Genomic DNA, 14,261 nt, shown 5'->3' with positions numbered 1-14,261 from the left:
CGCACACCCATACGCCGTAGCCTGACGTGCACCTCTCCAAAAATCTAACAGCGCGTCAATTCTACGCGGACCGCAAGCGCTGTGATTGGTCTGCTAGAACCCCTCCCTCCGTATGCACTTGAGTTTTGTGTGGGTTTATGTGCACTTTAATTAATATATTTAATATAATTAATATATTTTAATGTTACACCTTCTTATATAAAATAAAACAAAGCAAAGAACAAGTGTCTTATCATTTATTATACTACATAGCATTATACATCAGTAGTTGTCTGCGACAAATAATGTTGATCTTCCTTGGTACAAGTCTTGTGGAGACTGAAAGTATGCCATCTTCTCCTGTTCCGTTGTTGTCTCCTTTTTGTAGTTTTAAATAATGATTTGATATTTATTTGCCGCCGTCACGGCTATAATGCTTCTCCGACGAGCCACTTCTTCTTCTGCTTTTGCCATGGTACTGTGGGTTACACCAGCAACATGCCCGTGGACACTGCAGTCTAGCGGTTTGCATGTGTACTGCACGTCAACGCAGACAACGACGCAGAAGTATAAATGAAAACTGACGCATAGCCTACGGCATAAAGGCTACGGCGTGGGTCCGACGCAGAAGTATAAATCAGCCTTAAGGGCGAGACGTGGGCTGATGACGTCATAGTTTCAGAAAATATACGGATTCGCTGTCCACATGAAAACACAAGGGCGGCGTTTTCAGATTTATCCACTCTGGGACCCGGTTTCATTAACCACTGATTTCTAGTCGTGTCCTCTTTTGGAAGGCCAAACAAAGTAGTTTCGCTTTCACAACGGAACACACAGCATCACACACGGAGGGCTAGAGTAAGCGGGAGGCCGGCAGGCAAGAGTGAGGAACGGCTTCTCTTTGGATTTGAGACTTTAGTCTTTGCAACTTTACAGATCTTCTTTATGCACCAAGAGCTTGTAACACTTCAAAGAGAAAGGAAAAAATTTTAAATCAAAAACTGCTATTTAAAATTGCAATAGTATTTCACAGAATGACTGTTTTTACTGTATTTTTAAACAAATAAATTAAGTTTAAGCATAAGAGACTTCTTTCAAAAACAATAAAAATCTTACATATGTAGATGACAGAATGAATAATCCATTGTATTTCTTATCTAGCTGTCGGTTCAGGCTGGCATTCCTCCTGGGGTGTTTAATGTAGTGCCCTGCTCAAGAGAAAAGACCCCTGCTGTGGGGGAGCTGCTCTGCACGGACCCTCTCGTGGCCAAAATCTCATTTACCGGTTCCACGGCCACTGGCAAGGTAAAGATCTAATTACTATGTGCAGTCAACATTTAATGTTCACCATAATTTAGTAATCGCTTAAGTAAATGCTTTTGCAGATACTACTAAGACATGCTGCAGGAACGGTCAAAAGGGTCTCCATGGAGTTGGGAGGACATGCCCCCTTTATTGTATTTGACAGCGCTGATGTAGATAAAGCCGTTGCAGGAGCGATGGTTTCCAAATTCAGGAACACAGGCCAGGTGAGTGTGTTTCAGTCATAAATTAATTTATGCAAAATATTGTTTATTTTTTCGTGTTTATTTTGGGGAGAAATTTGACCCGTACATTGACCCGTAGCACAATTTTCAAGGAAGAAAAGTTAATGTTTTTCATAAATAATGAGTGAAGTAGTGAACTTCAGGTACTCATAATGTTTCAGAATCACAGCATTCTTGAAGTACCTTTGAGCACCATGTAAATACTATGGTGTAAATACTTGATATTTTTGTCACTGTAAACAACTGTTCTCTTCTGTCTCAATCTGTCTCTCTACTGTAGACCTGCGTGTGCTCCAACCGCTTTTTGGTGCAGAGTGGGATCCATGATGCTTTCATGGAAAAGCTGGCCAAGGCTATGGATGCTGAACTGAAGTTTGGCCACGGCTCAGAGCCCGCCACCACACAGGGGCCGCTCATCAACACCCGCGCTGCAGAGAAGGTGCCGATACAGTAATCAGTTGATTCTGTTGGAAGCACACACAAACAGATCATTTGGTTAAGATGATGGGTTTAATGGTGTTGATCAGCTATTGTTTCCTTCAGGTGGAGAACCAGATTGCAGATGCTGTGGCACAGGGAGCAGTCATAGTTCGAGGTGGGAAGAGACTGGAGGGCTCCTTCATGCAGCCCACCCTGCTGTCCAATGTCAACACTGACATGCAATGTATGCGAGAGGAGACCTTTGGACCCCTTATTCCTGTTGTTAAGTGAGTATTTACTATTTATTGGATTACATGACTTCATGTTAACCTCAAATGTAGTAATTTAAAACACATTTTATTTTACATTACATATTTATCAGATTTCTTATATATTATCAGCATAACAATTTTGAGTTTAATTTGAATTGTTTCTGAAAATATTTAGTTTTCATTTGATTATTACAATTGTATGAGATTTTAAATTATTTCTTAAATTGTTTTTTTTTTTTCATAACATTTTTTGTTAATAGGTTTTAATGGGCTGCATGTTTCAGCGTGAATGTCTGCCAGCTGCTGAATTTTTTTTCTTCACCAGGTTCAACACAGAACAGGAGGCACTTGCCATTGCCAATGCTTCTCCTGTTGGTTTAGCAGGTTTGTCCATCTGTGCAAATTAATCATGTTTTTTTTTTCCTGTGTAGTTTCTGATTTTACAGAAGTTTTGTTGGACAGTCTTGAGTTTGCCCACTTTTTCCTCACATGCCTGTTTATTTATTAGCTAAGACTGTTCCTTATTGAAAGCATGTACAAATAGACTACATTACAATTTTTCTAGTTAATCATTTAACAATGCAAATTAACCAATCATGAAATACTGTTGGATACAAAGGGGTTAAAGGACCTCTCATTTTATTTACATCCTAAACACTAAATAACAACAAAAACAAAAGGATTATCTTGAATATGTATTTAAATGAGACTAAAATATTTCACATTTTAAAATATATTCAAATTTATTATCAATATAATTATAATAATATTTCACAATATTATTGTTTTTACTGTATTTTTAACAAATAAGTGCTGCCTTGCTGAGCATTAGAGACTTCTTTAAAAAAAAAACAAAAAAAAAACTTTTGGTTGGCAGTATATACATTTGGAAATGTAAACTGATATTTCCTACTGACACACTATAGCAAAAGATAGAAATAACTGACTATATAAAATAAAAAAGTCATATTTTCTTCCAGCTCCACTGTACCTTTATGTGTCTGGATGGTCAAGTAAAGCAAACAGCAGCAACATACCTTCTATCACTTGTCTCTTTCTGTGGCATAATATTAAAAACGGTTTTCTTTCATCAGGTTACTTTTACTCCAGAGACATCAGTCAGATCTGGCGTGTGGCTGAGCAGATGGAAGTGGGCATGGTTGGGGTCAACGAAGGTCTGATCTCCACCACAGAAACCTCATTTGGTGGAATCAAACAGTCTGGGTTTGGCAGAGAAGGATCTAAATACGGCATTGATGAGTATCTAGAAATAAAGTACATGTGTTTGGGGGGACTCTCTCTTTAAATGGACAGTGGTTTCCAGGCAGTATGTCATTATTTAAGCAATACTAAAAACATGAATCCAATGTGAACCATTCTCTATTAATCATATGTAACTGAATAATGACTATACAGAGATATTTCATTGCCAGGATATTTTAGATATTTGTTGCAAAAATGGGTATAAATAGTCCTCTTTGAGATTCCATCCATCATAACTGATTGATGTAGTAACCTTGTTGCTCTGAAATAAGATCTTGAACACTAAAAAAATATTATTTTTATCCAAGCAGGATAAATTTACTTTTGTGTTTTTGTGTAAGATTAGATGAGAGAATATATCTTGAATATCTAAAGTTTATTCTTTACTCAATTTAATTTTAGACTGAAAACAAGACATACTAATGAAACATTTTTTTTTTTTTTGCTGTGTAAATTCATTTGGCCACAAAAAAAAAACTAAGTTCAATTAAGTAAAGTATGTATAAATATAGGGATGGGGGTTAAACTGGTGAGAAATCAAAGCACAATCTTTTTTAAAAAATCATTTAAATGTTTAACTTAAGTGTTCTATTTTTGTAATTCTAGAAATAGATTGAGACTGTTAAAAATGAAACATTGACTGTGATGGGATGTTTTTGATTTTTGATTTGAGGTATTTGATTTGAGAAACTTCTGATTTGAGGTATTAAAGCATAGAGATTAATCAAATTTGTCATTGTGGCCAAATGTTGTAATTGCCAGTGTGTTTTTTTAACTGTTCTCTGTTGTAATGTTTTTTTAATTGTTGTAAATATTAATTTTCTATTGATATACCTAATTGTATTGTGAAGTGTTATATGTATGAAAATGTTTATAAGTATATTCATTTTCTTACCTTGGGAGTGAAATTTTGCAGATAAGCACATGAAGGTACAAAGACTAAACATGCATCTGAAAGCCTTGGTAAAGAAACATTTCAACTTCTGCTGTTCGTTTAGTTGTGCCATTTTCATCACTAATTTAAAATTAAGCCAGAATATGCACATTAACACAGAATTACACACTGCTGTTATTCATGTGAACTCAATTCTATAAATATTGAACTTTTGGTTATAAAACGTCTTATAACCTTTGTAAAGGGCCATACTGTATGTCTTTAATTTTTTGCATCTCCTGCTGCATTAAAACAAAAAGGATATAGGAGAAATGCATCTCCTAGCAGAAATGTTTAAAAGGTTGTAAAACCAGAATGCTATAAAGACAAAGACCAATGACTGAAATACTGACAAACCATAACAAAATGAGTGCATTTCAGTCGGCACATTAACATTCAGAAAGTTCAGTAGAAATAAAATGTTTTGCATAAAGAAGAATGGTATTTGCTTTCTTTTTTGCTTTTGCTTTTCTATGCAGCAGTTACTTGCAACTTCTTCCCCAAATGTATCATAGAAGCATCATATAAATAACAAAATAACTGATGTCAATTGCTTGCACTGTCACTGAAATATACAAGCATTATTAAGAACATACTGAGAACAACTCTGATTGTGTGAGTTGACTGCACATGTCTTTTTATGTCCAAAAAGAATATGCAATTGGTAACTGAAAGTATCATTCAGCAAACCGGTGAATATTCATTATAAGACCAAATGTATTCAGTAGTCAGTAGTTTAGCAACCCATTCTTTCAGCCAGTCTTTTGTCTGCATCTGTATTTGTGGAATATTCAACAATACCCTTGCGTTGTAAATATCCATATGAAGAAATGTCCATGTGTCCATGTGAGACTCAACCCTCCACAGGACAAAGGCTGAGAGTGTCTCCATTTCTGACCGCTCCATTGGCTCTGTTCCGAGCTTTCCCGTAGTTGAAAAGGTTGTCCTGCTCAATGTCCAGCTCTGATTCTGACATCATCAGGCTGGAGTTGTGCTCTGTGCTCCTGTGTTTAATGTCTAATGATGACAAATGCAGAAAAGTGAATGCAGCAACTGCAATTACAAGCCTCAAGAAAGAGCTACCCCAAAGAGTGTCAAACTTCTTTCCTCACGGCAAAAATACTGTGGCATAAACTAATCTGGGTCTGAAACTTACTGTACTTTGGCTGAAGCTCCATCCTTTCTTGCTCGTCCATGTTGTCTAGTATTGTGTACTTGGTTTTCTTCCTCACTTTAGTGCGTCTCCCTCTACAACAGTCCGAAACAAACACATGACTATAGAAACTCATACCACAGGTACACAAAATCATGATTGTGTCATTTTTAAAAGGTTTCTTCTTTCACATTGAACGAAAAACTCAATCCCTTGTCAAAAAAATCGATTGCAAACGATTCCAGTAAGAAAATTGTACAGTATTCTAATTAGAATTTCTATCTATATTTTGGATTCCATTCCTGTAAGATTCCTATTTATGACTGTTAATTTTCTTTGCAGCAGCAATGTACACAAAAGAGAATGATTTAAATAGGATACCAATGGATCCCAGAAAAAAAAAAAAACCCTCATAGGAATCTCGAGTCTTATAAGGATCTCATTGGAATGGTTCCAAATTATGATAGAAATACTAATTAGGACAATTTTCTTATTGGAATCCTTTAGGATTTTTTGACAAGGAATGAAAAACTGGGGCGTTTCAGCCCATAATTCAAAATGTCTTATTTTGTGTTCCAAAGAAGTAGTCATACAGGTTTGAAATGACATGAATAAATGATGACAGAATTAACATTTTTGGGTGAACAATCCCTTTAATACTGGACTTGCAGTACTGACAGGAAAAATACACTACTGTTCAAAAGTTTTGGGTTGGTAAAAATGTTTTTTAACGTTTTTCTCGCTCACCAAGGCTGAATTTATTTGATAGGAAATACTATAAAAAGAGTAATATTGTGAAATATTACTACAAATTTGAAATAACTCATTTCTACTTTAATATATTTTAAAATGTAACTCATTCCTGTAACAGCAACAAAAAAAAATTTCACTCATTTCTCAGTGTCGCATGATATTTTAGAAATTGTTCTAATATGCTGATTTGGTGCTCACAAAATACCTCTTTTCAATATTAAAAAACAGTTGTGCTACTGGAAACCATTTTTCAAGATTCTCGGATTAAAGGGGTCATATTATGCGATTTCAAGTTTTCCTTTCTCTTTGGAGTGTTACAAACTGCGCTTGTCGGAAGGAGGGACTTTGTAGAAAACGAAGCGTTTGAGAGAGGTGGGGCATAGAGGACCTACAATAATGCACAGTATTTGAAAAATAATGTGTTTTTTGAACATTAAAGCATGTCAACATATTCTGTTACACCAAATACACAAAATAATGATCTTTAAAAAAGCATCATATGACCCCTTTAATAGAAATTTTAAAAGAATGGCATGTGATGAATAGAAAGTTCAAAAGAACAGCATAAATATCTGCCACATTTCATAAATTTAATTTGTCTTTGCTCAGTATTCATTCCTTTCAAAAAAATCTTACTGACCTAAACTTTTGAACGATAGTGTGTATGACATAACTCGTGCCACATATTTAAACAGACAGTTTGTCTATATGCAGTAATGGAATCTTTATCACCTTTTACAGCAGCAGACACAAATCCAGCTGATGGACAAGAGGAAAATGATTGTCACGAAACAAGAGATTGTGACATACAACACGCTCCAGTCTGCGAAAGGAGACAGAAGATTAGCACTCAGCCTTTCCATCACTGTAAAACATTCTAATGTTTTCATGACAGAACATCAGCAAAATGGAAAGCATCAATAAAGGTGTCACATTAGCAAAATTTCATGGGCAAAAACGGTCCATTGTCAGTAGTATAGCGCTGCATGAAGCATCTCTTCATGTACCACACCTTACGACTGAACCTGCTGCTATCTTATTTGAAATTTCTCATTTACATAAAAAAACTTATTTGGAGACAAATAGGTCATACTAACCACAATTGCTCTCGCCATCATCAAGCAAGCGGCGAATGGGGTTCTCCATCCAAAGAGGGTCACAGGAACAGCTCTTTGTTATGGGATCACACTGACCACGTCCAGAACACAGCAGCAAACACACTGAAATATTCACAACCAAGGTTAAAATCAGAAAGACTGCATTGCCAACATTTTTATTTATTATATGAAAGTCACTTACTAACTGTGTCCACTCTTAAGACCTTAAAGAGCAAGAAGTCACTTTTCTCTCGCAACAGCTGGTTTCTCAGCAGACGAGCGAGCTTAGGCCCTGGAAATGTACCATCAGGACCCTGCACTGAGAACCTAAATACTGTGCTAAACACAAGAAACACATGTAGACTTTAACTAAACTAGGGTTAGTCTCTAGTAATTATGATGATTAGGAACCACACAAGTTCTCATTTAGATTTGGTTTGGTTTGGTTGTCGTATGTGTAGTACCTGATGTCTGACTGGCCATGCAGGCCCTTCAGTGCAATGTCTGAGTCCAGAACATGTAGTAATGCGGCCAGCTGTCTCACCACTGTCTCCTTCTGCTGCTGACTGACCTGAGCCACACCCACCTGCAGCTCAAGCTCCACCTCCTCTCGCTCGCGTGGATCTGCACACAAATATCAATGGCATCAAATGAGCAATTTGTAAATTGATAGAAAATAAAATGACAATATCAGAATATGCAACCTAAAATGTTTACATGAAAGTAAAAATATCCTGAAAAGGTTTATTAAGGATAACATCATTCTGAAATACAGTACCATTCAAAAGTTTGGGGTCAGGTTTTTTTTTTTTTTTTTTAAGCTGCAGTCTGTACGTTTTGCCTCTTTGTCGCCATCTCTGTTTGAAACCTGCAATTGCCGTTATTTGCGGAATTATCTTCTTTGCGTGGGTTGTGCGTCGGTGCGGCTCCAGCGCGATGTCAGTCACCACACCGGTGTGGATACTGTACTTCGGAATCACAGATTCTAGCCTATGTCTTGGACGTATGCCCCAAATATGAATTTTTACTGGATATTGTCATCTGAACAAGTAAGTTACAAGTCTGCCACTTTTGTTCTGACCAACTGAGGAAAAAAGCATTACAATAAATCACGCTGCCAAGGGTACGATCGATTAGCTCATATCACTTCAAACCATGCAAATTAATATTACTGTTATACTTTGTTCTCAAATTGTTAATGTTAACAACATCAGCACTGCATGTAGCTGGTGTGTATTAGCGTGTAGATTTCAATTTCTGTACAGTAATCTCTAATTGTCTTTTATTTTTAACCCAAAGAGCAAATTATTCTTCCTTAGAACTGGTTCTCTTTAAAATAAAAAAATCTTGTGTAATCTCACATAGGCTATCTGTAATCAGATGCACATTTAAAACTGGAGTATAATCTAATTTCAGGCACTTGTGTTTCATAAACACATAATAATTTCTGGATTACAATCTGCAATAAAAATGATAAATTTAATTATTCCAGCTGCTGTGAGAAAAGGCTATAAACGATCCGCCACCTGCAGGATCCTCACATGCGATATAGCCTACTAGCCGGGACAACTTCTTTATGTTTACCGATGTGGCATAATGACACCGCGGTATGCTAGAATTTCCCACAAATTCCTACCAGTACCACTCAAATTAGAAAACATTATTATAAGCTTACCGATGTGAATCGGGCTAAGGTAAGGAGATAGTTTTGGACCCTGGCTGGTTATGTACTTAATCAAAAATTGATTTTGGATCATTTTTAACCAAAAAAAGTTACGGACTGCAGCTTTAAGAAATTAATACTTTTATTCAGCAAGAATGCATTCAATTAATCAAAAGTGACAGTAAAGATATTTACAATGTTACAAAAGAATAAAATAAATGCTTTTTAAACTTTCTATTCATCAATGAATCCTGAAAAAAATTTTGTTTCCACAAAAATAATGTTCATATTAGAATTTGTGTAAACACTTTAGAATATCACAGTTTTTTTTACTGTATTTTTGATAAAATAAATGCAACCTTGGTGAAACCATAAAAACATAAAAAATTTGCCCCGACCCCAAACTTCTAAATGGTAGTGTATTCTTAGCAGGTACGACATGCCAAATAAATGATGCATTCTGAACATCTAGCAACTGTTTTCCTACTATGATTGAGTAATATCGTACCAGGGCGTACTTCCACAGTAGCTGTAGCCATGCTTGAGCGGCCCTGGATATCCGTGACCCGGAGCTGGAACAGGTATGTTCCTTCTACCAGGTTGGCGAGGTAAAGGAAGGCCTCATGATCTGAACCATATAACACATCCTACTCTCAATGGAAGTGAAACAAAAAAGAGAGATTATCAGGTAAAACACTGAGCCGCAGCAAATGGTATAGAAAGAAATACAAATATCTCACTCACCCCGGCAGCAGGGCTCTGTTCATCTCTGACCCAAAGAAAAGACACATTTGCTGTTCCACTGTTGGATACGGAGCCCCTGAGCACCAGAGAGTTGTTGGGTAAAGTGAGTGTGTGACTGCCGCTGGCATGGGCAACCAATGGCAAGCTTTTTGCTGTGAATTTAATAACACACAGAATTGCTGGAAACTTCCTAGAATATTTGATGTCTTTAATTTTGAACAGATTTTCTATCGTTTTGTTATTTAACGTCAAACAATCTTCTTTTTGTGAAATATTTCTCTTCAAAAGTGTTCTTGTGATGTCTTTCTTTAAAATAAATGCCATTTGGTTTGCTATTTTCTGACCTGCATGTACTGTATTTTAAATGTGGATTAGGTGTTCAAATATTTTTGGGGGTCAGTGTATTTACACAAATAAGAAAGAAAAAACATTCAAATTACAGAAATACATGATGCATGTTGCTTATATTTATACTTGCTTGATTCTACTCACCTTCTTTAATGGTGAGGGTCAGGACTGCGCTGTCTGTTTCTCTCTGCTGATCTGTCACAGTCAGCCTAAACTTGTAATTCCCAGATCTCAGGCCCGTCGCTATGGCAACTGCTTTATTGGCATCTTTTATCTTCAAGCCTGGAGGGCCACTTCACGGTTACATATGAGGAGAGTGGTGATGGCACATCAATACACTTTTCACCAAAATCCTTCACTATTCATGCAACACTAAACGTGAGTGAAAATTTAGAAATGTTTCGAAATGTGTTCTGTAATATGAGACAGTCGATGAAGCAATAACAGATCCTACTGAAGCATTCAATAAGCCACATTTGTCCTGTTATTTATGGAGTTGGGATTTTTGTGAATAGATTCTTTTGTTTCAATGAACTGGTTCAATAAATAATTCTTTTCAAGACTTCACATGTTTACAGATGTCCTGTGATACAGATGTTCCATGCTTTAAACATAGTTTAATAAAATCCCTATGTACACTACTGTTAAAAATTTGGGGTATTTTCATTTTTTTTTTGAAGAAATTAATTCCTTTACTCAGCAAGTATGCATTAAAGTAAACTGATCGAATTTACAGTACTTTTACATTTTTTAAGACATTATTACAAAGGATTTCTATTTCAAATTATTGCAGTTCTTTTGAATTTCTGTTCATAATAGAATCTTGAAAAAAAGTATCATGGTTTCCACAAAAATATTAAGCAGCACAACTGTTTTCAACACTGATAATAACAAAGCCTATTAGAATTATTTCTGAAGTATCATGACACTGCAGACTGGAGTAATGGTTGCCGAAAAATCAGTTTTGCCTTCATAGAAATAAATGACATTTTGAAATATATTTAAATAGAAAATGTTTTTTTATTGTAATAATATTTTTGAATATTACTCTTTTTACTGCATTTCTAATCAAATAAATATAGCCTTGGTGAGTATAAGAGATTTCTTTCAAAAACATTTAAAAAATCTTACCGAGGCCAAACTTCTGAATCATGGTAAATAAAATGTTTATAACAAAATAATACATTACACACACACACATATATATATATATATATATATATATATATATATATATAAAACAAATTATTTAGTCCATGACCAATTTAATCAGAGTAAAAAAGACTGCCTAATATGGGCCTTAGTTCAACCCAAAATGAAAACTCTGTCATGATTTATTGCAGATATTTTTCTATGGAACACAAAAAGGAAATATTTTTGAAGGATATTTTTGTGTTGAATATTTAATCTGTGAGAGAAATAATCACCCTAAAAGGTTTTTTATATATACTGTATATATATATATATATATATATATATATATATAAAACAAATTATTTAGTCCATGAACCAGTTCATTGTAAAGAACCAACTACTAGATGATTCATTCATTGACCAGACATCACTAGTTGCCAAGTCAGTGAGTCAGTGTGCTGGTACCTGATCAAGTTCCATTGGTAGCTGATGATGGCCTGATCGTCAGTGCTGTCACTGCCATTCAATGTGATGCTGTTGAGTGGGAGGAGAAGCTGCCTGTCTGGTCCTGTTATAGCGACTGGTGCTTTGTTTGCTACCACACAAAAAAAAATTCAATTATAAAGGATGCATAGTTTTTCTTCATACACACTGATAGGTGAAGTGGGTTTGTTTTACCAGGCAGAACAGTGACTGAGACAGTGTCTGAATCCTGTTGATCTCTGGAGTCAGTGACTGTCAGCTGAAACATGTACCGACCCTCCTGGAGATCCGAGAGCTGCAGGAATGGTGATCTCACATCCTGAAAACAAGTAGCATATGAATACATCAACTGCTCAACATTTTTGTCTACCTAAATTCACAAATTGCATTACAGTTGTTTCAGCAAATACGATTTAGTGCTGCAGGATTAATATTAACCATAACTGACAAACTCCAAAAAGTGTCCTTAGCAATGAAAGACCAACTTCAAAACAATACACCTGTGGACTAGAAAAAGTAAAGATCTTATTACCTGCATGGAGACCTTTTGGGTCAGGCTTCTGGGATGGAGAGTCCAGAGGTAGCTTGTAATGGCGTGGTCATCCGTGCTGTGGTTACCCCACAAGGTGAGGTGGCTGACAGGCAGGGTGACGACCCGGTCAGCGCCTGCTCTGGCCCGAGGAGGGTCATCTTTTGGTATGCTGACCCTTACTGTGGCAGTGCTGGAGTCGGTCAGCCCATCAGAATCAGACACTGTCAGCCTGATGCGGGCCAAACAAAAATCAGGTCAGGATAAAGTTAATGAGTTTAAACCAAATTAAAAAAGCCCCAGAGGAATTGGCCACCAAAGATTTCAACAGCTAAAGAGACAGCGAATGAAAATTGAAAACTGCACAATACACAGGCCTATTCATAGAGTACAATCTTGAAGACAAGCTAAATCCTTACTTGAAGGTGTATTCTCCTGGTGAAAGATTTTGTAGCTGCAGTACAGGTGTATCAACAGGGCCTTCAGGTTGCCAAAAAGGGCCATCCACCTTCTCCCACAGGTAACTGACTATTCCAGCATCATCCACACTTTCTGGGAAGCATCGAGATGTATGTTTGGTTAAAAACTCATGACCTAAATGATGTAAAGGAACAAAGGAGAGAAATCGACACAAGCTACATACGACTGCCATTAATGATGAAGATGGGACCTTCTTGGAGAAGCACATCTTGGCTCATGGGCAGAGTGACGGCTTTTGGAGGCTTGTTTATATTCACTGCTGTAGATTGAAAAATAAGGCACATAAACATAATGGATGCTTGGTAAATAATATTAAAGTATGATCTAAAGAGGGTGCAGGTGTACCAGAGCGTACTGTGAAGTTCACAGCACTTTCTCCATACGCTTGTTGCGCTTTCACACTCACTTTGACGGTATAAACACCCACTGAAAGCTGCAATAAAGGAAACAAAGATTTTTTTAGAAAAAAGACAATTGTCTCATCTTCGAAATTATCACTTGGCAGTCATAGTGAAAGTGACAAGGAGTTGAATCTCACTTCTGAAATTTTGACAGACTTGTTGTGCCGCCCCTCCATTACTCCATGATGTCCATCCGGTGAGGTTACCAAAGTCCACTCATACGTGTAAGGAGCTTCTAAGGAAAAATGCACTTTAAATGCATAATTATGATTCAGGAATGTACATAATTTAGAATGCAGAAGGCCATACCTGCAGTGTCATCGTGATTTACAGAAGCAGTTAGTTCAACAGTATTTTGAGGCAGTGTTGCTTCCACAGGGCCACTAATGGACACAGTCAGCGCTATTACTGAACACAGAGAGTGTGTGAAAAGAAAGTATAAGATAATCGGAGTAATAATAATAATAATAGTGATGCTTGCATTAGTAAGCACCACTAATAAATGGAAATGATGCAATAACACAATCTGTAGCACCTGGCTCTTCTGAGATCATTCGCGGTGTGGCCTCAGTGCTGGGTGGAGTAGTGAAGGAACCACTGACTGTGCTGAACCCCGATGGCTCTGTGCTGATGTCTTGCAGGACGTTAGGTGCAGCAGCAGCAGATGAAATGTTCTGTGGGTCTTCTTCAACCTTTAATGAAAAGAAAAATTGCTTTTCTCAATTACTCAACCGTGTCAACACAAAGCTTGTGAACTAATACAGGACACCAGTACAAGGCAATAAAAGATAAAAGTGAATAAAAAGTTAAAAAGGGGTCATATGATGTTGCTAAAAAGAACATTATTTTGTGTATTTGGTGTAATGAAATGTGTTTATGCGGTTTAAGGTTCAAAAAACATTATTTTCCACATACTGTACATTATTGTTTCTCCTCTATGCCCCGCCTTTCTGAAACGCGTCGATTTTTACAAAGCTCATCGGTCTGAAAAACGAGGTGTGCTCTGATTGGCCAGCTATCCAGTGCATTGTGATTGGCCGAATACCTCAAGCGTGTGACGG

The 14,261-nt window shown here is 36.6% G+C and overlaps 2 protein-coding genes across 3 annotated transcripts in view; one reads left to right on the top strand and one right to left on the bottom strand.

The window, feature by feature from the left end:
• Positions 1-4,134, top strand: part of LOC107704994 (succinate-semialdehyde dehydrogenase, mitochondrial-like) — a 7,042-nt gene extending 2,908 nt beyond the window's left edge. The window contains exons 5-10 of the mRNA XM_016508108.1: positions 1,141-1,284; positions 1,365-1,508; positions 1,807-1,965; positions 2,070-2,233; positions 2,544-2,602; positions 3,313-4,134. Coding sequence (XP_016363594.1) covers positions 1,141-1,284; positions 1,365-1,508; positions 1,807-1,965; positions 2,070-2,233; positions 2,544-2,602; positions 3,313-3,524 — 882 coding nt within the window. The 3' untranslated portion in view covers positions 3,525-4,134. The remainder of the gene's footprint in view (positions 1-1,140; positions 1,285-1,364; positions 1,509-1,806; positions 1,966-2,069; positions 2,234-2,543; positions 2,603-3,312) is intronic.
• Positions 4,135-4,247: 113 nt separating this feature from the next.
• LOC107704993 (dyslexia-associated protein KIAA0319-like) overlaps positions 4,248-14,261 on the bottom strand; it is a 13,792-nt gene continuing 3,778 nt past the window's right edge. The window contains exons 4-21 of one of the 2 annotated variants that reach the window (XM_016508106.1): positions 13,736-13,892; positions 13,510-13,608; positions 13,338-13,435; positions 13,145-13,232; positions 12,963-13,058; positions 12,739-12,871; positions 12,323-12,551; positions 11,986-12,109; positions 11,773-11,902; positions 10,318-10,466; positions 9,826-9,977; positions 9,590-9,728; positions 7,883-8,042; positions 7,621-7,757; positions 7,419-7,541; positions 7,054-7,144; positions 5,572-5,663; positions 4,248-5,432 (exon numbers count right to left, since the gene is read on the bottom strand). In XM_016508106.1, coding sequence (XP_016363592.1) covers positions 5,269-5,432; positions 5,572-5,663; positions 7,054-7,144; positions 7,419-7,541; positions 7,621-7,757; positions 7,883-8,042; positions 9,590-9,728; positions 9,826-9,977; positions 10,318-10,466; positions 11,773-11,902; positions 11,986-12,109; positions 12,323-12,551; positions 12,739-12,871; positions 12,963-13,058; positions 13,145-13,232; positions 13,338-13,435; positions 13,510-13,608; positions 13,736-13,892 — 2,361 coding nt within the window. In that variant the 3' untranslated portion in view covers positions 4,248-5,268. The remainder of the gene's footprint in view (positions 5,433-5,571; positions 5,664-7,053; positions 7,145-7,418; positions 7,542-7,620; positions 7,758-7,882; positions 8,043-9,589; positions 9,729-9,825; positions 9,978-10,317; positions 10,467-11,772; positions 11,903-11,985; positions 12,110-12,322; positions 12,552-12,738; positions 12,872-12,962; positions 13,059-13,144; positions 13,233-13,337; positions 13,436-13,509; positions 13,609-13,735; positions 13,893-14,261) is intronic. The other variant, XM_016508107.1, reaches the window with a different exon arrangement.

This window comes from Sinocyclocheilus anshuiensis, unplaced genomic scaffold, assembly GCF_001515605.1.
Source record: "Sinocyclocheilus anshuiensis isolate Anshui unplaced genomic scaffold, SAMN03320099.WGS_v1.1 scaffold702, whole genome shotgun sequence".
In the NCBI taxonomy this organism is placed as follows: Eukaryota; Metazoa; Chordata; class Actinopteri; order Cypriniformes; family Cyprinidae; genus Sinocyclocheilus; species Sinocyclocheilus anshuiensis.
Note: the sequence above shows the minus strand (reverse complement) of the source record. Positions and strands in the feature narration are given on the sequence as shown.